Source organism: Heptranchias perlo, chromosome 12 (assembly GCF_035084215.1).
Source record: "Heptranchias perlo isolate sHepPer1 chromosome 12, sHepPer1.hap1, whole genome shotgun sequence".
NCBI classification, from domain to species: domain Eukaryota; kingdom Metazoa; phylum Chordata; class Chondrichthyes; order Hexanchiformes; family Hexanchidae; genus Heptranchias; species Heptranchias perlo.
The window spans coordinates 37,995,855-38,019,705 of NC_090336.1; the positions used below are offsets into that span (position 1 = coordinate 37,995,855).

At 37.3% G+C, this 23,851-nt stretch overlaps 1 protein-coding gene across 3 annotated transcripts in view; it reads left to right on the plus strand.

Annotated features, from left to right (window-relative positions):
- LOC137327974 (choline kinase alpha-like) overlaps positions 1-23,851 on the plus strand; it is a 68,135-nt gene that overhangs the window by 14,464 nt on the left and 29,820 nt on the right. For 2 of the 3 annotated variants that reach the window (XM_067993994.1, XM_067993995.1), the window contains one exon: positions 11,214-11,270. The exons of the other annotated variant lie outside the window; for it this stretch is intronic. In XM_067993994.1, the coding sequence (XP_067850095.1) occupies positions 11,214-11,270 (57 nt within the window). The remainder of the gene's footprint in view (positions 1-11,213; positions 11,271-23,851) is intronic. 3 annotated transcript variants of the gene reach the window in all.

Here is a 23,851-nt window from a genome sequence, read left to right on the forward strand (position 1 = left end):
ACTAATATACAGGTGCACTTGCACTTTTGATAAATCTTGTCTAAAAACATTTTTGGCACCACAATATCTATTGTAGTAGATCTGAGATGAGATCAGAATTCTATATTGATCCAAATTATTGGAGCAGAAAAATAATTTTTAGTGGCACATACTGAAATGTAGTGATCTGTAACAAACCTTTCTTCAGTAATTTCAAAATATGAGCATTTATTCCTTATACCATTGTGTAGAACAGCCTTATTGATCACAAGCACAGTAAGCATTCTTTCAAAGTTTTAATAGTTTATTCATTACTAAGATGTGAGTGGAAAGTAGTGTTTTTGTAAACTGTTATAATTTTAAATGGAACATTTTCGCTGATGCTATATGACATTGTGAAATGTTTAAGTCCACATTTTATCTACACAAGGTTCAGAACTATGATTCCCTCCACCCCCATTATCTTTAGGGTGATCAAAATAATTAACGTGCTTATGATTTTCCCTACAGTTGATGAAGAATTTTGATTTTGATATTGATACTGCTCCCTCGATTATTAGTAAGCTAGTAAACTCTTGTGTGTGATAAATTTACAGTGACTTTTGCTTATCAATTAGCAAAAACACAAAGTGCTGAATGTTTATGTATTTGTGACAGTACAAATCTTCACTGGCAAAAACAAACCCCTTCACTTGAGATATGCCTGTGGTGGACCAACAGAAATGGAATTATAGCCAGAGCCATGCACGTTCCAGCTTTGGCATTTTTACAAATTATCTGTCCATTTACTTTGGAACCAGTCATATTCACTGTTTGGCTCCAATATACAATGTTTTCATGTGGGTGTTCACTTCAGCAATCAATGATAAAAGTTAACATTGTAATTCACAGTTGATTATTCACAGTATCTGTCACAATACTTTAACCTTTGCTTGCTCAATGGGAAAAGAAGACAATGGGGATAATGTTAACCCCCAAGAACGGATGGGTTGGGGTTGGGTGGGCAGTAAAAATGATTGATTTTTGGAGCGGGATGGCATCCTGTCTCAAACTTGCCCACTTCCAGGTTTAACCCGGGTGTGTTCGGATGCGCACGAGTAATAGAAACCCGGAAGTCCCGTCCCCACTTAAAGCCAGTGAGCCGATACTTGAAGGGGCAATTTACCTCATTGCGATGGTTGAAGCACTTAATTTTTTTGTGTATTAGAAATGTCAAACAAATTTATTCTTACCTGTTCGGGTTTCCCATCGGTTCTGATTCACATCAGGTGAAAGCAGGCGGGAAGGGCCGGATCCATGAGGTGTGGGCCCGGAGGAGCAGGAGTGCTTCATCCAGGCCCAACAAGCTCACTTGGCATGATCGGACACCTGCAATCGGCCGACTCCCGCCCCCCTCTCTCCCCGATGCTGAACCCTCCCCCTGCCCCGATCTTCTCCAAGGTCCACCTCTCCCCATCCCTCCAATTTCTTCCATGGCCCATGATCCCTCCCTCCCACCCCCTTTCCGATTCGCGGCTCCTTTCCCTTCCGACAGGCAGGCAGCCAGCCTGTCAATCTGGCGCGTGGGAAACCCGGAAGCACAAATGCGCACCTTCATTTGAGTTGCGATTGCAGATTGCGACGCACTTATTTGGTTTCTGGGTTTCCCATGCGAATGTCTGCGGCCATGCTGGGTTCCCGGCTTCGAGCTAAAATCACTCCCAATATGTCAGAAATTCCATTGTGATTCGTGATTGGTTATTTACAATATCTGGTCTGCAACTCTCATCAGCAAGCAAAGAGAAAGGTCTGACCAAATATACGATCAAGAGTAGGGCATTCAGCCCCTCGAGCCTGTTCCGCCATTCAATTAGATCATGGCTGATCTGTATCTTAACTTTTATTTACCCGCCTTGGTTCCATATCCCTTAATACCTTTACCTAACAAAAATCTATCAATCTCAATTTTGAAATTGACCTAGCCTCAACAGCTTTTTGGGGTGAGAGTTCCAGATTTCCACTGCCCTTTGTGTGAAGAAGTGTTTCCTGACACCACCCCTGAACAGCCTAGCTCTAATTTTAAGGTTATGCCCCCTTGTTCTGGACCAGAGGAAATAGTTTCTCTCTATTTACCCTCTCAACTTCTTTGATCATCTTAAACACCTCAATTAGATAACTTAACCGTCCACGTTCAAGGGAATACAAACCTGTCCTCATAACTTAACCCTTTTAGCCCAAGTATTCTGGTGAATCTGCGCTGCACCCAGAATCTGTACTGTTAATTTCCATCAAAAGCATTCCCAGCAATGTATATGAATTTTGTGTTCTGAAATAACAGATAATTTGTTCAGCATCTTCACACCCACAGAGAAAAGCTGAATAAACATTTAGCTTTTTTTTATTAGGGCCTAAAATAAATTTGTCGCAGTTCAATACAGCTTGGATCCAAGGATTGCTTTATTGAATTGGGGTTCAACTTATTAATGTTTTGTTTTGAAGGAAATGGAAACTATAGGCAGACCTTAAATTGGTTCTATGAATCTAGTTTATTCACTATCATGTCTCAACTTTATTTTCAATTGTACATGAGACTTCAGGCTGCAATGTTACAGGGGTTGTGGCAAGCAAAGTGCCAAAAACTGCGAAACCAAAGTAATTAGCAGTTTGCTTATTGGCTAGCATTTTTCAGTAAGCTTTAAGCTCATTTTAAGTAAACCACAAGTCTTTATTTAAGAGAGATGAAGTCCTGTATTTCTATCCTGATGTAAAACAGTTGATATTTTTTGACATCTTAGATAGTGCTTTACCCAAGTACGTTGAACACAGTAAGTTGAACAAAGTTTGTTTTTGTTAAAGCTTTTACACAGAATAAAGCGAATGTGGCTATTTGCTGACAATGATTATTTCCTATGATAGTTTGAGAAAACTGAATAGTAATGGATGATTCAAATTATTGCCAACTGTCTATACTGTTCCTGACTTTTCAAATATGTCCTTAGAGTTTTCTTTCTCTGTGATTCTAGCCAGTGCTTTATTTGGTTCACTAAGATTTAAGTAGACCACAAAGCAAAAAGGTAAAGTAACTTAGACATTCTTGTTGTAAATTACAAGTTGAAAGTAAAACAATTGTATCTTGTAATTCTTACTAATTCCATCTCCAAGAATGCATGGGGTTTAATAATTAGCTTGGAAGAAATGCCTATGGCATTTACTAGCTTAATTGTTCCACTTCAATTTCTCTAGGTGAGGCCTTGCATAATTCACACACTTTGCTCAATAATAATAGAAATCTCTGGCTCTTTTCAGGTGTTATAGTACTAGTTATGCTGTAGCAGTTTAAATGTTTACTCCTGATTTTTTTTATATACAGTTTTTGATAAAAATTTTAAGTGAATTAGACATAGTGCTATCTTTATAATCAAGTCATTGTCAAAATTTTCATCAACATTATTATTTAGAAGTACCAGTTCTGTGTGCCCACTGCTTCTTATCTATTAATTCTGTATCTTTGTAGAAATTGTACTGTTAATTTCCATCAAAAGCATTCCCAGCAATGTATATGAATTTTGTGTTCTGAAATAACAGATAATTTGTTCAGCATCTTCACACCCACAGAGAAAAGCTGAATAAACATTTAGCTTTTTTTATTAGGGCCTAAAATTAATTTACAAGACTGCTGCAGCTTAGTTCGTCTGAACACAGAACTCCTACTTGCCATTTGGAATGGACCTAGCCAACAAAAGTAGATATTTACTAGAGAAAACACATCTATGGGGGAGGAGGCAGAAGGAGAGTATCATATGACCAAGTGAAGTTGCTATAACCCTGAAGCTTTGTTATAAGTAGATTACATTGTTGTGCATGAAATTATTAATTAGAAACCTGAAATAAACTGATGTACAATATACCAAAAAAAATCTTAATGGGCATTTTAGTTTGCAAGAATGTAATGAACCATTTTAAATTTACTCAAAATTGCTGCAAAGGATTTGTAACAAACAAATTTATCATATCAATGTTAAAAATGCCAAGATCAAGGTCGATCAATAATTCAAGTGGTTGTATGCTCAACTCTCAACTGGAGGTTATGTATTAAAGTCCTACCAAAAGGGCACCTCAATCATGCACCACACAATGTTGGGGAAGGGAAACAGAAAATGCAATTTTTCAGGCTTTTTGTTCTTGAATTACACATCCAGCCAGCCTGTTTGTAGTATTTGAAGTATTTGCAGAAAATTTTCCAGCACAGAATTCTTCCCTGGTTGAAATGCGAGGAAGTCCAGATAATGACCTAAATTGTTCCTGTGCAGATGTCTAGGACAGTTAGCGGAATATTTATGCTTTAGCTCTTCTGAATGACTAATTAGATAGAAATGATTCAGTGATATTTGTGGAAGCTTTAAGAAGGTTTTCATGGTAAACTGACAACTGGATTATAAATTCTGTAGAAATTAAACACAAAGTTGATTTCAATGACACTTAGTTACTGAAACTGTGTGTCATTGGAGTGAATTAAATTTAGTAAACCTACAATTCAATTATTGAGTAGTTACAAAAATCAGTTTTGTAATGTTAAAGGTTTCAAAACCAAAGTTCAGTTTTAATTATTTAACATACCCACTTTCAGTTTTGTAAATGTTTGCTGTAATCAAATGAAACATGGACAGTAAAAAAAAAACAAGTCAACGTGCCCAAACTTTGTAATTGCAGCTCTAGATTCTATTTTATGTCGATACTTCTGATTGCATTCTCTACAGAATGATGCAGTGAGTATTCTACAATATATATATATTTTTTTCTATTTTATCTTTCCACAGAAATTCCAGTTAGTTTCAGAGCTTAATGTGCCAAAGCTGACATGACATGTTGCATGTATGCTTGCAGTTCTAACTGTACAAGAGCACACTTTTTTTTTGATTTGTATAATACAGTGTTGAAATTGCGTTAAGTTGCTGTATGATACAACCTTTGTTAAGATGTGTGCTTTTCTCCATATTTCCTTTCAGTGAATATCTGATCTCAGTTGCTGTGTTTAGGGAGGTGCAAATTGGAAGCAAGATGGTTGTCCAGAGGAAAAGAAAATTTAAGGGTCTGTGACCAAACCCTTGCCTCCCACCCCTGGCCCCATAACCTCTTGTACATTATTTAGCACCCAGTCTGAGTGTGGAAGAGGCATGGTAGTGAAGTGCCTGTCCTTTCACTCATTGAATGGCGTGGATGAATATAAGGCAGAAACAAATGACCTTGTAAAAAAAAAAGCACTGAGGTGACCAATTTTTTTTCCGAATAAAAATGGTAAATTAGATATGTTACATTCTTGCAATTTTAGAGCAAGTACTGAACAGAGTGATGCATAACGTACTATAACATTTCAAATTGTTCTTTAAAGGTTCAAGTTAAATTTTTCAATCAAGATGCCATTTACTCTGTCAGGAGTAGATTTTCTTCTGTCTTGCATAATAAATAAGGAGGCAAAGTTCACTGATTATGTCAAATTAATGTCACATGGTCATCCCCACTAACCTAGTCGTCATATTCTTTCCTTTCCCCCATGAAGCCAATAAGTAATCAATTATTGAAGTCTTAAAATGAGCTTTAGACGTCATCTAATACTTGTTTTACAGTCAAACTTAAGGTCTGGGTTTTGATTTGGAAATAAGTGTTCTATTAGAAATTTCAAAAATATATTTTTTTCTTTCTGTAACTTGTGTTGTGAGAATCCATGCCAACTTTGAGATTACTAAATGGTGGGATTTCAAATTACAGGACATAGAAAATGCAGCTTTTTTGCCAGTTTTTTCCCCCACCTCAAATGTGCTGATTCATGCAGGTGGTGGTTCCATTGGAGCTGGCACCCCTCTAGTGGCTCATTCATTCAGGTATGCGCCTAGACAGTGAATGTGGTAGGCTGTTTGCCCTGGGGGTGGTGGGGTGGAATTACAGTGGAGCCTGATTCTGACTTTCACCATTGCCCAAATGCAAGTGTTTTCCAACAGGATTACTGGGTAGTGATTAGGAGCAGGTTCCTTGGTTAACTTCGCTCTGTCCTTGTGCTACCAACCCACCCCCAATCTGGAACAATGTGGCTAACTGCAATGCCCTCTAGCCATTTGGGATTAGATCAACTAACTCAACAGAAAGTGGAATTTAACCTAGAACCTTCCTTGACCATATGGCTCAATACAACACCTGACGTTGCATTTACCCATTGTGCCTTCAGTGCAACATGCCAGTTTTCATTATTTAAATGGAATATAAATTGTTTTTGTTTTTATAAAATAAAATATTGTAAAGCTATAAAATGAGTGTTTATACCTTTTCATAAGGGAAAGTTAATCTTCAAAACAAATAGTATTGTTTATATAGTCAAAGGAACATGCTTGACTGTGACTTGTGTAGAATTTCAGCTCTGGCTAGTTATAAGAATCCGTTTTCTAACAACCAAGTTTGATTTGAAATATATTTAATTTGCTGTGTATATAATTTTTGCATATTTGAATAATACTTGCAAAATCCGAATACCTTCAGTAACAACAACAATAATAAAGGTTTAAAAGTACATTTTTTTAAAAAAAGCATTGTTGTGTGAAATTGTGATAATAGTCTCCTTTACGTCATGCTACATCATGCATTCAACTAATGACCAAAAAGGTCAACTGACTAATGAAAATCATGGATATATATGTTGGTGATTTTACTTTGTTGATATGCTATAGTACAAGTTGGTATTGAAATATATGACCTCACAGTATGAAAGGGAATCATCATTTTTATTGTGTGTTGTGCCTGGTGAAGTTAATGTTTTGGCACCAAAGAAATAAATAGTAAGTGTATTCTATTGAATTGTCTCAATCATAAATGTTACAGATATCTGTGTAACTTGTCAGTGTCTCTGCAACTTCTTGTTCCCCTGTTTAATGTTTTATGACTGCTGGCTAGAAGTCACCTGGATGCAGACAATTTGTGTAGAACTTCCCCTCCTGTGATACTATTAAGAACAGTGGATAGTGGGCAATGTTCCTGATTTTACTGGAGCAAAATTTTGTAATTTTGCGTGAAGAATAGTTCTGTACAGCATGCCTCCTAGGCTGCCTTGAAACATTAAAATGTGGTAACAAGGGCTGTTGAGATACGTGGATAAGTATATAGTTAGCTCCCTTTATAAGATTTGAATTTGTCGGGCAATTTAATAGAATATACTTCACCTTTAAAAATATATATCCTTGTGCTGGCATGTAGCACACACAGTAGTCATATAACCACTTTTATCTTTTTATTTAATTTCTAAAATGGGGATAGTTGTAGGAGTTCTGTACAAGCTCTCAGCAAAAAAAAAACATTAACTTTTGGAATGGTGCTTATGATTTTTGTTTAGCATGGAAAAGACATTTTTTTTGTTGAGCACTTGTAGAGAATTTCAGATTGGGGAAGAGATGCGCTGAGACTTAATCCACAATCACAAAGGGTGAGTAGGTTATTTTGTTCCTCAGGTCATGAGTTGAATTTGTTCCCAGTATATCTCAAGTTGATAATTTTATTGTAACCCCATAATTATTCTGTACAATAGAATAACATTACAATTAATAAAACAAGTGACTCCCCCAAAGGCTCAGCAAGTTTATCCAGAGAATTGCGAGCTATGCAAAGCAGAAGATCACAGGTTCGATCTCAAATCTGCATAGTTAGCTGATTTCAGGTAGGGAACTACAATTTGTCTCGGCACCTATCTGTTTGGTAGGGGAAATTTTACACGGTTCCTGCTCCTGACCACAATCTGGTCTTCCCTGCTGGAATTATGTGAATTTGGACATCAGGTGATGATAAGATCAATTCAACTGTGATGCTTCCTTACGACCAAATAGTCTGCTGTCTCTCATGGCTAGGTTTCCACATGATGAATGGCCACTTGGGTATGGTATCGGAGGGAGCCTGGTGCCTATGGAAACACTTAGCAGAAAAATTGGCAAGACAAAAGATTATAATAATGAGTTGCAAAATTGGAGCAAATAACTTAGGATATCTGTGATAACATAAATATTTCAAATTCTAGCACAGGTTTATCACCTAATTATACTTGTGTTGTGCAGGATAAAAAAACTTGTTAAATTTCTAGAATGCATTAATTGGAGACCAGCAGCCAAGCACACTGAATTATGAAGTATAGTTGTAACTTTAAAGGCACTGGTAAGTAAATCCCAGGAAGTTAAAATAGCTTGCCAAACTAATTTCATTATAGATTTTTAACTAATAGAAACTTGTGGAACATGATGAAAAGCATAAATTTGTCTCACCTCCATTTTGCTGTTATATAATGTCGCATGGTGAATGTGTGAGTTGTAGTGGCTGTAAAGCAGTTTCAAGTCCAAATAACCAAATATGGTAGTGTTGCTGAACATAACGTCTTTGGATAGCAAAATGGAAGACTGATGTGTAAATTACTGTTTGGGTAGTGAGTTAAAAGGCTGAAACACAATGGAGAGGGTTGGATGACTCAGTAAACCTATTGCTGTTGCCACATCTTTTACAGCTTTGAACCTTATGTTCCAGTATTCAAACCAACTACAGTTGTGTAGTATCGACTGTTTCTTTTTTGAAGTTGAACAGTAAAACTACTTGAAAAAAATTAAATTAAATCTGCTTAGATAATAACAGTTTAGTAAAAAAAACAAAATGTAAACAAGAACAGTATGATGACTAACAAAACACTAAGGCTGCAATTTTGTATATAAGATGGTAAATATTTTATATTTCAACAAATTGGATGTTTTTCAAGAAAACTTCATCATGTCCAGAATTATACTCAGTTTTATCTGCTTATGTTAGTAATGCATTTTTAAAACAAATTGTGCAATTTGGGTTTAGTTAATTTGCCGAGAAAAAGCAAACTGGACCCATATATAAGACTGAGGTAGCCCTATCTAACATGATGGGCCATCCCTCAAGAATTGAAATATGACCAGGTGAAATCTGACTAGGCAAAAACAGCTGGTTAATTTATTGGTGACAGTTTTTAAAATATCTTGTAAATATGACATAATCATTTAAAATTATCTTTTTGAAAGAAACCAGATCTCAGACCTCAATCTGTGATGAGTCTTTCCAGTAATGTCTGTTGTGTGGAGTTGAGTATGTTGTGGGGGTTCTATACCACCTTGGCTGTACTTGCATATGTTCTCTGCTGCAGGCTTGCCCATGCGATCGTGCCTTTGCGATCGTGCCTTGAGCACTCTGGTTTCCAGGTGACAGACACGATTCACGGTACAGTATCTGATCTCTGACGTTGCAGCATCTTCTACAGTTGTAAACAAATCCTACTTTATTAATTTTTGTCTCTATTTAAATTCGACCTTAAAGTTCATTGTAAAATATTTTGCTCATCTGTAATGAGTTTTTTTCTTTACTTTTGGAAATAATTTCTACATAGGCTTTTGTGTAACTGGTTTACGTAACAGTTTTGTAATGTGCTTGTTAGCAGACAGTGCAGTACGGCTTAGCACAAAAAATGCCTTTCCGCTCTGAAACTTCAAAAATAAGATGGCCCAGTGGTACAATGCATTGACTTATTAAAGCAGCATGTCACAGAGTGGTCGGATACAGGGACAGAACCTGTGATTCCTCACATAGTAAGTTCCCAGTCTCATAAGAGAGGAGCACTGCCAAGTGAAAGAAAAGGATTTCCTTCACGGGGAAATAAAATTGGAGAGCAAGTCAGCCTGGGCTGCTCTCATACAGCTCCTTCAGCTGACCAAGAGTGGCATTGGTAGAGCCCTGGGAGCAGGGTGCTTGATTGCCCTCAAACAAAGAATAATGAAAGGGGATAGAAAGATACAGAAAAATTATCTTTTGTAAAGAAAAGAGAAGAATGTATGAAATAAGGTTTTTTTTTGTGTAAAAAGCTACGTGCCACCTAGGGAAAAGCTAAACATGATAAAGCGTTATACGTATAAATAATAACGAGTGACTGGTTAAATTAAACAAAGTTATATTGTTTGTATACCTTGGAAAACAAAAAATAACTAGCCCAAAACTTCAATAATGCTGAATGTTTGGCAAAATATTAACCATGAATAGGCTCCCAGTGAGTCTTGCCAGTTAAATGCCTTTCTATCTATGGGAACCTGTATTGCTAGTGAAGCCAAAGGGGTCCATAGGTAACCTCTGTTTACAATTGCTGATGCTCATAATTATATGAATTTACTCAAAATTTCAACATTGAGTCTGGTGTAAAGCATCTCAACATGGCTGATGTTGCGTCCATTATAATAGTTTTTACTTTCTACTTTATAACCCGAAACTATAATTGTCTCCTCTTGAAGTGATTAAAATGAATAAGAATCTTTGTGGCATTCCACTCACTTAGGTTTGAATAGATCTCAAATACCTATTTCATTAAAATGCTCATGTTCTTTCACAAAAGCTTTGTTCCTATGGATGTCAGTTGAAAGACTTCTTATGAAATCTTTAGTTTTTCTAATTTCCATTAAATTTGATTAAAAATTTGCTTACTATTTGAAATGCAAATTGTTTTCCCCATGGTTTCAAAGATAATGGGAAAAAAGTCTCTTTTGAAGTAATATAAAAAAACAAAAATCCTATAAATTAGCAGTATGGTTCCCTGCCTCTGTCTGTGTATCTCTTTTTTGCACTTGCTCTGTATGTGCATCTGTCTTTACCTCTCACTTGTTTGTCTATCTCTCTTATAGGTATTTGTGTGTGTCTTTCTTGCTGTAACACACACAGATTTTGTATGGATGTCTAGTTTTTTACCATTAAAATCCTAAAATAAAAATCCTGTAACATGTGGAATGGTTCTGTGACTCTGTGCATTTCTTTTGTACACTGTGTGTTTGTCTCTCCCTCTCACTTTCCATGCTTGTACAAATGTTATTCTTGCCAAAGATTCCATTTTTGATAGCAAGTGCTACCATGAGATTCATGGGGAGTGTAAGATAATTTAAGTACTATGACAGTAAAATAGTAAGACAGTGTATTTCTTCAAAGGACCCAGCTCAAACCCAGATGGCACTACTTTTTACAAAATTTACAGTAATCAAACTCTAGTTATATTTCATGGCACAGCATTGTATTTGTGCCCTAGCATTAGAATGTTAGATTTTGGATCTCAGATCAGTTTTAGTAAAGATATTAGTGTTTTTTTCTGGGGAATGGATAGGGCAGCTAATATAAATGGAACTTAGGCTTGCTTTACACTTCATTTTTTTTAAAAATGGGTTTGCTTTCTGTCTTGTTGATAGATGACCTGTAATAAAGGGGAGTCCAAACAGAATAACCAGGACAGATACGATATTCGGGTAAGTTTGCCTTAATTTGGAATTGTCTTCCGAGCTCAATACATTTTTTTATACATTTGTAAGGGAGGCTTTTTGTTCCTAACTCTATCAAGTTGCACTTGTACTTGATGTGCAATTATCGCTCGTATGTTTTAAAATATTGAAATTAGGATGACCATCTCATCTGTCTAATGGTTGTAGGATTTATGTGAAATGAGATTGGACAGTTTCAATCCAATTCCTAGGGGCATTGGCCCACAGCACAAAACTGCACCTAATTTGCATTAAATTGACCGTCTCACTTTAGAGAAGCCACAAGTTGGCTGTTGTCGGAAATACAAAAATAGTATAGTAGTAAGTGCCATTGAGGTTCAAGTTGAGGCATATTGCTGGGGCAGAGCAGAGGGAGCTTAACATATGCTTTATTTTATCTGGGATTGCTCGATTGGAGACAATGCATGAAATAAATGTTCCATTCCTCAGCACTAATATCCTTCAAGTTGATGACCAAAAAATTCAGGAAAAAAAGGTAAAAGTATCAGAATCTTTTGCTGCAGTTCATTACAGACTAGACAAATAATGCCTATGTATATATCTATCAATTAGAATAAAGTTTCCAGCAGTCATTAAACTTCAGTATGGACCACCATCTTTGACAAACATGCAAGAACCACAATAGAAGCTGTACGCAATTATTATTTTTAGAAAAGGAAAATGAATGTTAATTCATATAGCCCATTTCATATCCTCAGGATGTCCCAAAGCATATCACAGCCAGAGAATTGTTTTTGAAATATAGTCACTGGTAGGTAAATGTGGCAGCCAATTTGAGCACATCAAGGTCCCACAAACATCATTGACATATAGACTAGTTAATCTATTTTGGTGATGCTGACTAAGGGCTAAATGTTGGCCAGTACACTATTCTAATTGCAGATGAGATAGAAAGCCAGCATCAGAGATTGCAGGTATTTCAACTGGGTTTTAAAAAGGAAGGCGCAGGCTTAATATTGATGTGGTAACACACTCGAGCGGGCTAAGCTGTTGCCACAGTAACACTGTCTCGAGTTCATCAATAATTCTAAACACAGGAACCATGCTTAATTCTCTTTCTCTCTCCAGTCAATAGCAGTATAGTCTGCAGGCTTACACAGTGTCGCTGTAAATGTTGTTAAGGATCATGTTGACACAATTAAGATGCTTAGGTTTTATTACCTGATGCACATTCAAGACAGTTGGTGATAGTAAATGGCTGTTCTACTTCATGGTCTTCTCATTTTTATGACACTATTCCCTTAGCAATTAGCACATCTGTTACCGAATTTGCTTCCAGTTGCCTGTATTTTATTAGAAATTTGAAAGCCCGTGAATCAGAATATTCTACTGCAATTGATTTTTTTAAAAATCTGGTTTAAAGAATATCTAAAAATGCTGGTAAGATAAGATTGATCCTGCCACTGCCATTTGTTTATTCTACATTACCAGTCAGAGCATTTGTTTTTATGCCAACCTACAAAAGTCAGAGAAAAGCTGACAAACAGCTTCAAAACAGCTAACACAGCCCCCTAAAAAGCTGACAATTCAAAAACCAATGTATAACTGAGAAGCAGCCCTGAATAAAGGTCTGTGACCAAGGTCACTGTTTCAAGGTCATTGAATAAATTAAATTACTTCTAATTACATTGGATTTCAGGATTTTTATTTGTGCTTTGAGATCACATTCCACAATTAAATTTGTTTTTCTGCAAAAACTGAAACCCTGTGGCCTTTTGCATGATATACGAAAGAAAGTAGTTAAATGAGAGTGTTGTGAGACATGAATTTGTGACTATTTAACTATAGTTATATGCAATGTTCTTTCAGCCGTATTATTGGGAAAGAAAACTTAAAGTACACAAAAGTCTAATTTTTGTTGTGGTGGATTTAAATAATCTGGCGCGAAATATATTTCCCGTAGGGGTCTGGAGGCATGCTTCCTCTTGGTGCATTTTGAAGTGTATTGTGATTTAGCATTTGAAGCCAATAATAATTTATTCTGTAATAGTTATATATTAAATGTTAGAATAAAATTAGTTGTTACAAATTGCAATTGACTTGATTTTTAGACTATCAGAAAGTAATCCTCAAGCTCATCTAAACCACTTAAACTATTAAAAACTGTAAACGGCAGTTTTTGTTACTTACATTGGGAAGGCCGAATTCATAGTTGATCGCAGGGGCCGAAGACAATGTTCCCTAGCCAACCATTCCATCCCTCTCCCTGGCACTGTCTCAGGCTGAACCAGACTGTTCTCAACCGTGGCGTCGTATTTGACCCTGAGCTGAATTTCCGACCCCATATCCTCTCCATCACCAAGACCGTCTACTTCTACCTCTGTAATAGCACCCGTCTCCGCCCCTGCCTCAGGCCATCTGCTGCTGAAACCCTCATCCATGCTTTTGTTACCTCCAGACTCGACTATTCCAATGCTCTCCCAGCCGGCCTTCCATCTTCCACCTTCTATAAACTTGAGCTCATCCAAAACTCTGCTGCCTGTATCCTAACTCGCACCAAGCCCTGTTCCCCCATCACCCATGTGCTCACTGACCTACATTGGCTCCCTGTACCTAAACGCCTCAATTTTAAAATTCTCATACTTGTGTTCAAATCCCTCTATGGTCTTGCCCCTCCCGATTTCTGTAACCTCCTCTAGCCCTACAGCCCTTAGAGAACTCTTCTTTCCTTGGCCTCTTGTTCATCTCCCACTTCCTTCACCCTACCTTTGGCAACTGTGCCTTCAGCTGTCTAAGCCCTAAGCTCTGGAATTCCCTCCATAAACCTCTACCTCTCCTCTAAAACCCTCCTTAAAGCTTATCTTTTTGACCAAATTTTTGATCACCTGTCTTAATGTCTCCTTCTTTGGTTCAGTGCCAATTTTTGTCTGATTATGCTCCTGTGAAGCACCTTGGGACGTTTTACTACATTAAAGGTGCTATATAAATACAAGTTGTTGCTGTTGTAAAGTCAGATTGACACAAAATTCAATACCTAGCCCTTGCAATGGTTGGGAAATGCTATATTGTTTATTGTTTCAGAAACTTAAAATAAATGGCAATCAAAGCTGCAGATATCAATGCTTGGAACACTTTGAATAGTAATTTAGAATAGCCACTTTTTTAATTGCTTTCCTTCAGAGCAAATCAAGCGAAGAGTTAGAATAGGCTTTAGATCAGCAGTATGTCAGATCAATGGGACAAACTCTAAAAGAGCTCAATAATCCAATCATTCATAAAAAAGGACACAAGAATACATCACATCTTCCCCTCTGGAATTCATTAGTTCAGTAAAACTTCTTTTACCATAATTGATTAAAAGTTATTCAAAAAAAATTTTCAGCAACATTTTTGGTGAAAAGGCTGGTTGTTATTACTGATGAGTATACTATTTTAATGCATCACATCAAAAACCTGCAATATAATTTCATTAAAAATGCACCATTAGTGGTAAAAAGTTGTTAGACAGTATAGTTCTGTTACTTTGTAAATAATATCAGTTAATTCTTGTTGAGAAAATGACTGCATAGCTTGCACATGATATAAGATGGCACCTTTCCAGATGTGACATTCCCCTTAAAGTGTTCATTTTACATGAATATGTCAATACTCCTTTACCCTTGATAGGATGATACCCAGCCACCTCCTATTAAAATCAAGCACACAGATGAAGTACAATACTGTGGTACACAAAATCAAGGAAAAATTATGAAAGATCATTCCCACTGATTAGCGATTTGATATGGGGGTATAGAGTGAGGATTATCACTAGAACAATTAATTGGGAAATTAGAATTTTTTTCACACTAGATTATTATAACATGCAAGTGGCTATTGAGGCAGAAAATATAATATAATTTAAAGGAAATTAGATAAGTATGTGAAAGGAAGAATATAAAAGCATTTAAAGAAAGGGTGGAGAAATGGGATCAGCGTGGATACGTCTGGTTGAAGAGCCAGCCACCAGCTCAGGGTGCGATTGTCAGAATCATCACCTTGTGCTGCAATTTCTTTGATTCTGGAGCCAATAATATAATATCCCAATTAAAAAAGAGATGCTTTTGGAATCATCAGATACACTTTTATGGGGAGGGGGTACTTTTTTAGTTCTAATGTTATATGTTTAGAGGGATAACATAGATATGTTTTGCATGCAACAACATTTTAATAAATGGCCCAGGAGTGTGGGTCTCATAACAAATAATAGGGCAATACCAGCTCTGAACAAGTATAGTCTATCAGGCCAAATGTATATTGTAGAATCATAAAATATTTAAAGAAATTCAATGGAGTTATGCAAACTTTGAGGGTTAGTTGATGTTACAAACTGTTACAATGTCAACTTTACCTGGATTGTACATTTTGTCTCGATATTCTGAGATTCATCCATTATTGTACCTGCATAACAGTAACAGCTAGTTTCCACAAATCGTTGACATTTGTTCTCTGATTTTAGTGCCTAAGTAGGAATTAATCCACTATCTGCCATCACTTTGCACTGCATGATCCAGTGAACAAGTTAATGAAGCAAGAAAGCTGGCTGATAAACTCAAGTAAATTTGGTATGCAAAGAACTTGTGTAAATAAATTGAGCCAGTAGTTCTAACATACACAACATGGTTGTGACTTACTGTATTCATTGCTACACAGTCCTGTTCTGGCTGGTAATAGCCACTAGGCAGTTGATTTATATTGAAATTTGTAGAACATTTGGGATCAGCATAATTGTTCTCTGCCTGGCATTCTGTGTTACCCTACCTCCTGGGTTCTAACCATTCCTCCACGACATAGTGGCCTGCCTTTAGAAAGTTTGCTTCCAAAGGAAGAACTGCTCGTTAATTGTGCTGCTGAGGACTGCAAACCTACTAACCCCTGTTTGTGCATGTTTCTGGTTCTGGCTGACTCTCTCCCATAAAACTTGTCTCTTCTGCATGTGCAGAGAAGAGCTAACTTGTGAAGTCTTGAAATTCATGAACATTTTGGTCATCAAGCAAGTAGCATGAACACAGTCCAGAAATGCTGATTTGCTCAAAACGCAAGCAGTTGGCAACAATACAGTTGCTGTATTGAATGAATATTGTCTGGACAACTCGGCTACTTTTCTTCAAATAGTACCATAACATTTTCCGCATCCACGTAAGAAGACAGATGGGACCTTAGTTTAACATTTGACCTGAACAATAGCAGCACTCTCAGTAACTGCATTGAAGTGTCAGCGTAGATTATGGGCTCAAGTCCTGGAGTGGGGCTTGAACCCATGACCTTCTGATTCCGGCAAGAGTGCTACCACTGAGCCAAGTCTGCAACTAACAAGCATAACCATTATTAGGGTAAATGTATACATATTGGACCTCATATAAATTCAGTTTTTCTTCTAATTTCCTGCAGACACTGACTTGTGCAGGGATATGAGCTAAATAGCGCACATGTGAAAAATGGCCATCAACTATAGGGGACAATGCAGCAAGGTCCAAACCTGCCGCCATCCAATATCCACATACATGAACCTTTCAGCAAGGGTGATTGGGATATGGATAAGAATTGACTTTTAAAAAATTTAATTACCCCTTCCCCCAAACTCAGAGCAACTGTAGCATCCCCAGTGTCATCCTAGCTGAAATCAATTAAGTCAGCGCAGACCAGAGATCAACCCTGGACCCTTGCCGACTGTCCATTTTGGTACTAAATCCTGCAGTTAATTTACTCACTGAGCCATCATGGCGAGATCATTTCTTTAAATAAAATATGGGAAATAAAAAAAACTATTTGGGGAAGGTGGCTACTTTAAGATTAATAAAACATAAGCAGTTTTTTTTTTGTTGTTGACAAGCACGCTAGGGAATCTTTCTTGAAGAATCCCAGCTTTATTTCACTGCCTGTCATGTCAGAATGCCTTTCTATGCATTTTAAATGTCTAACAGTTTGTCCCCTACACAGTATATTTTCAATTCAGATGTTTCTGAGCTAAAAGTTGTGAGCAGGTTTCTATTGGCACAGTGGCAGAGAAGAGGGCTAGGGGAGTTGTATTATTTTCAAGGTCAAATTCTAAAGTTGGCATTTTTGGTGTAATTATGAACAAAGTGTCTTAAGACAGAAAATGAACAAAGATTACTAGAGAAATGGCTTATCTCAAAAACATTTCTAGAGGCTTAGAAAAAACTCCATCTGAAAGAAACATAGAGCAAAATGGTTGTGCATCAAATCATAGAAAGTTGACTAAATTTTCAGAGATTTAAGCAGAATAAGAGAAGACATGCATTCTTGTAAAGAAGGAACAAGACTGAAATGAGGACTATGAAAAGGCTAGTTTGATTGTATTAGGGATAATATTAGGACTGAACAGCTTATTATTGAATCAGCAGATTTATGAAATCCTGGATCGAAAGTGTGTGGATTACTAATAGTATTCACATCCTTTGCAATTGTTTGTTGGTTACTACTATAAGTGTTAACCCGATAGGTTGAACTTTACTAAAATTGAAATACTTAACACCAGGGCTATTCCATAATATTGAAGCATTGCGTACAAGAGCTACCAAGATCTTTTGTACTAGCATCTCCATCCTAATTCAAAGAATTATTCCAAAAAAAATAGAAGTCAAAATACATTGACATTTGACCAACAATTGGGAGGGACCATTTCATGGTTGAGTACCACAGATGCCAGTGAGTTATGGCCTTGATGACCTAAGCAGTTAATTTTACAAAGAATACCAATCCGTAATGTACATTCTATTTAAACAAAAAAAAATCACATCTGTTTTACAAAGAATTAAAATTCGATCAGACATGCCAGTGCAGACATGGAAAGACTGCCATGTGATATGCATGGTGTGAAGGGGACTAAATTTGGTCTGTACGTGTAGCTTAGTCGCAACAGGGAGTAAACCAGATTCATAAATGGGATACTGGGATTGTGCTGCCCTGCCTTCTGGTGGCATTCGCTAACTTTCTTAGGAAGATGGGGAAAGTAGGTATCTTTAGAGCAGATTGGTATATTTTTAAACAACTGTCCTGCTTTTATGCTATAGTGATGTTTTATTATCAGTCTGTAAGTAGTAACTGCAGTGCGCAATTCGTATGAGACGAGGAGCAACATCTGATCTCAGTTTCTCACTGCAGGCAGATTTGTACTATTATTTTGCTGACTGGACCAGGAGTCTATGATGCACTCCATTTTCTACTGCATTGCAATTCAGAGTCCACTGTCCTCTATTTTGTAAGTACTGTTCTGTTCTTAGTCTGACTTGTGAAAGAAACATTGTGATAACACAGAAGGATTATAATTGTTGGACTACACCCGAAGCTCGTGGTTTGTTCAGACATCAATCCCTTATATTTTAAAATCTTTTCTGTAGAATACATTGACACAGAAAATTTACTGTGGCTATTTGAAACCCCTCAAATATAAAGTGTGCATATTCTACTCATCTGACTGTTTCCTTGTCCTAACTAGCCTCCACAGAGAACAATATTCATGAGTGGAAGAATCAGCAAAAGATCTGTGCTAATTTTCTTTAGAGAACTATCATTAAAAATTCATATTTGTTGTTAAACCATAGATTACATTAAAAAACATGTCTTTACCAGAAATTCTTTGAAAGAGGTCTGAATTATCAATGCAATTTTTGACTGACAGTTTTTTAAAAACTGGCTCACTGGAAATCCCTCTGCACTAAAGCTGTCTAAGATGTTAAAATATGACTAAGATTTCTATAGTTCGGACTGAACATGCTAACAATGTTTTTATTGTATTTTTCAACAAGGACATATTCAAACCTTGGCAACAGATGTTGGAATTCAGTGTCCAGACACATCTCTGGAATCTGTCCAGACTATATGCTCTTACTGTGAGACTATGTCATATCTGTATTATGACTAGGGTAAAACCTTGAATTATTTTAATTAAGAATTGGTCGGTGTAAGTGCTTCAGGATAGTAATGTTCTATGGAACAGTTCAGGTTCCATTTGCATCTAGAGCCTGTGAAACCATGGGGAGTGAATAATGTTTGTACAGAATCTCATTTAGTCTGCTTTAGTCACCATAGTGGAAAGAAACTGCATGCGAGTAGACTGTGAAAAGAAGTAGGCACAGTTAAACGATTCAAGGGGAGAAAACTGGCAGCGGATGGCAAACTGCAAATTATTGGAAAAGAATTGACGTTTTGTTAGCAATGTATAATCCTTCAGCAGCTATTAATAATAGTAAAATTCCCAGTTTTAACCTTTGTGAATTGTTTTATGTAGTGCCAGAACACACACAAAAGATTCAGTTAGCAAGTAATTTGTGCTCAGTTTTCAGAAGGTGGCATTGCGCCATTGCATTTGCACTTGCTGTATGCATTCCCTGTTGTAACACGGTATTTTTAGTGCTCTTTCCCTAGATGTGCTAGTATGTGTCTCAACTGTTGTATGAGATTATAATGATGAGAATGGCACATTGGTATGCTATTTGTGGCACTCCCTCTGCCTGCAGGGGTTTTATTGATGATCTGTAAATCTGAAGCTTGCTGACAGTGAAAAAACTGATGTACAAAAAAAAAGTTGCCTCTCCGAATTCAAGATTAGACATAAAGTGGCCTATATATTCTCATTTTTGAATTTTTTAAAAATTTGGGGCCTATTTTCCTGTTCCTAGCTTGGACATATTGAATCACCTAGGTGCAGTGAATAGAGAAAAATCGGGTGGGGAGGATAACAAGCCCATAAGGGAGCCAGCCAATTTTACGTCCATTCATTTAAATGGACAGAAAATTGGGCCAGTTCCTTCACCCATTTTTATTCTTTGTGTTGTGCCCAGGTAATTCAGTACCCTCAAATACAGGAACAGGAATATTCTGCCCTATTACATTTTAGAGAGATTGAAAGGGCCAATTGCCTGATGTTGCACATGGGGAATTGCCTCTTGTAAGCAGTATATACATAACATGGATTTGGGCAGGTAGGCCCGAGCAATGCTGGTCGCAAGCTCCCAATTCAGCAAGACAAAGTTTTGTTTGTTTTGGACAATGCTGACAGCGTTGTGGGACTCATTATAGCCTTGAAATTTATGGTAATTAATGTAAATAGGTCCCACGATAAATTCCTGGTCTTTCCTGTTCTCTAACCTCTATGTGCACTGCTCACTTGTTTGAAACGGGTGCTTGATTTCCATACTGTTTGCTTGGAATTACCCAATCTTGCAGTTGGAATTGACTGTTTTAGGGAGAGTTGTTCTTTGCTTATTTTGGACCTGTGATAGTTTTGGGCAGCTTTCTTTAAAACCAGGCAATGGATGCTTTCAGCATTAGATGTGACATGAGTTGCACCTCAATGGCCAGCCTACTAAAGGTGTGAAAGAATTACTGCAGATCATGCAAGTAGTTTGAGAAGCCATAGGCACTTGCTGGCAAAACATGCAAAGGATGACTTTCCTTTTGACACCCATACTTAACAGACAAGATAACTCAGGAGCAGGGGTGACGTGAGAGGCAGGGCCAGTGCATTCCAGCCTGTGCTGCTGATGTGGCACCATACTATGCGCTCAGTGCTCGGTGCACGCATAATAGAATTCCCTATTGGATTTATTAGCGGCTATTTTATATTTTAAGACCTCCAGTTTTGGACTCCCCCACAAGTGGAAGCATTTTCTCTACGTCTTCCCTATCAAATCCTGTCATTATCTTAAAAGACCTCTATTGGGTCACCCCTCAGCCTTCCCTTTTCTTGAGAAAGATTCCCAGCCTGTTCAGCTTTTTCTGATAAGGATATCCTATCAGTTCTGGTATCATCCTTGTGAATCTTTTTTGTATCCTCTCCAATGCCTCAATATCCTTTCTATAATATGGGGACCAGAACTGTGGTAAAATAAGTGTGGCCTAACCAAGGTTCTATACACGTTTATCATAACTTCTTTGCTTTACAATTCTATCCCTCTAGAAATGAACCCGAGTGCTTGATTTGCCTTTTTTATGGCATTATTAACCTGCATTGCTACTTTGTGTGATTAGTGTATCTGTACCCCTACATCCCTTTGCTCCTCCATCCCATTTAGATTTTTATAATCTAAGCAGCATGTGGCTTCCTTATTCTTCCTACCAAAGTACGCTTGCTCACACTTAGCTATATTGAAATTCATTAGCCAATTACACGCCCATTCTGCAAGTTTATTAATATCCTCTTGCATTTTGACGCATTCTTCCTTTGTATTAACTACACCCCCCAATTTGGTGTCGTCTGCAAATTTTGAAATTGTACTTCCAATTCCTGAATCCAAATCTTTAATGTAAATTGTGAACAACAGTGGTCCCAGCACCGATCACTGAGGAACACCTCTTCCCACCTTTTACCAGTCTGAGTAGCTACCCTTAACCCATACTCTCTTTTCTGTTTTGTAGCCAACTTGCTATCCATTCTGCTACCTGTCCCCTGACGCCACATACTCTGACCTTAGCTCTGAATGTACAATGCGGTACCTTATCAAAGGCATTTTGAAAATCCAAATATATTACATCTACTGCATTACCATTGCTACTCTTTCTGTTACTTGAAAGAATTCAGTAAGGTTGGTCAAGCATGACTTTCCCTTCTGAAATCCGTGCTGACTATTCATTATTATACTTTAGTTCGCTAGATGTCTTTCTATTAGATCTTTGAGTAAAGATTCCATTATCTTTCCTACCACTGACATCAAGCTAACTGGTCCATAGTTCCCTGGACTTGTTCTAGCTCCCTTTTTAAAAAAGGAATCACATTAGCTGTCTGCCAGTCCTCTGGCATTATTCCCTTTTCTGGTGAATTTTTATATATATGTAATAGTGCCTCTGCTATCTCTTTCTTAACTTCTTTTACTATTCACGAATGCAATCCATCCAGACCAGAGATTTTATTCTTCCTAAGTTTGATTAGTTTATCAATTATCTCCCCCTCTTTCTATTTTAAATGTTCTAATATCTTTTGCAATCTTCTTCTAATGCCCTGCCCACCTTGTTAGTCCCCCTGGTAAATACTGAGACAAATTAACTATTCAATATTTCTGCCATTTCGCTTTCATTACCTGTGAGTTTATCATGTGCATCCCTGAGTGGCCCTATCCCTATTCTGATTTTTCTTTTGTTATTTGTATCTGTAGAATACTTCACTTATATACGGTGATAATTTAATCCCTTAGTTCCTCTTTGCCTACCTAATTGTTTTTTTGACTTCTTCGTATTCCCTTTTTGTTATCCTCTCCTTTTTGTACGTGTACTTAGAGTATGCCTTTTTCTTTAGTTTCACTTTTACCCTGATCCCTTTATTCATCCTTGGTGTGTCATGATTGGCTAGCCTTTTGTATTTTAGAGGAATATGTTATTCCTGAACTCTCGATCACCGTTTTACATATTATCCACTGCTGCTCTCTCTTTGTCAAAATTTTTTTCCAGTTTACCTGTTCTAGTTCCATTCTCATCCCCTCAAAATTAGCTTTTTTCCAATCTATTACTTTGGTCTTTGTCTTACTTATGTCTTTCTCAATCATTATTTTAAAACTTATTATGTTATGATCCCCATTGCCTAGATGTTCCCCTACGCTTGCTTCTCTTATCTGTTCTGGTTCATTTCCTATTACTAGATCCAGCAGTGATTCCTCTCGTTGGGTTTCTCACATACTGGGTAAGAAAGGAGTCATGTGCACACTGTAAAAACTCCATTCCCTTTTCCCCTTTCCTTACCTCTTGCCAGTTTATTTGGGGGTAGTTGAAATCTCCCATGATTATTATTCGATGTTTTTTTACTTATTTCATGGATTTGTCAACTTATTTCATCTTCTATTTCCCTTCCACTATTAGGCGGTCTGTAGAATATACCTATTAATGTGATCGATCCCTTCTTACCCTTTGTCTCAATCCATATGGATTCTGTTTCTATCTTAACATTACTTATGTCCCCTTTTTCTATTGCCATTATGGTGTCTCTAATTAGTACAGCTACCCCACCCCCCACTTCTTTCTCTATCCTTTCTAAATACATTATATCCTGCAATATTTAATTGCCAGTCCTGTCCTTATGTAACCACGTTTCAGTTATCCCTACCACATCTGGCTACTTGCTATGAATTTTTGCCTCCAGTTACCCCGTTTTGTTTCAGATGCTGTGCACATTGCTATACAGGCAATTTAATTTGTTTTTAGTAATTGTTCCCCTCCCTTTGTTTTTAACAGTCATTTTGTACTTCTATTCTATAACTGTATTTGTTTCCTTAACTTGGTCTGACCTTTACTCTCATTTCCTAGTTCTTTTTTTTCAGACTTATGTTATCTTCCCCCCCCCCCCACCCCCCTCCCCGCAACTGTCTTACTAGTTTAAAGTCTATTGACAGCCCTATTTATCCTTTCCGCTAGGACACTGTTCCCATTCCGGTTCAGATGGAGCCCATCCCTGCGGTACAGCTGCTTCCTGTCCCAGTGTCACATGAAATGGAACTTCTCCTTCCGTCACCAGTCTTTCAGCCACGCAGTCACCTTTCTGATCTGCCTATCCCTATGCCAATTAGCACGTGGCTTGGGTAGTAATCCTGAGATTACCACACAAGTCCTGCTTTTTAATTTAG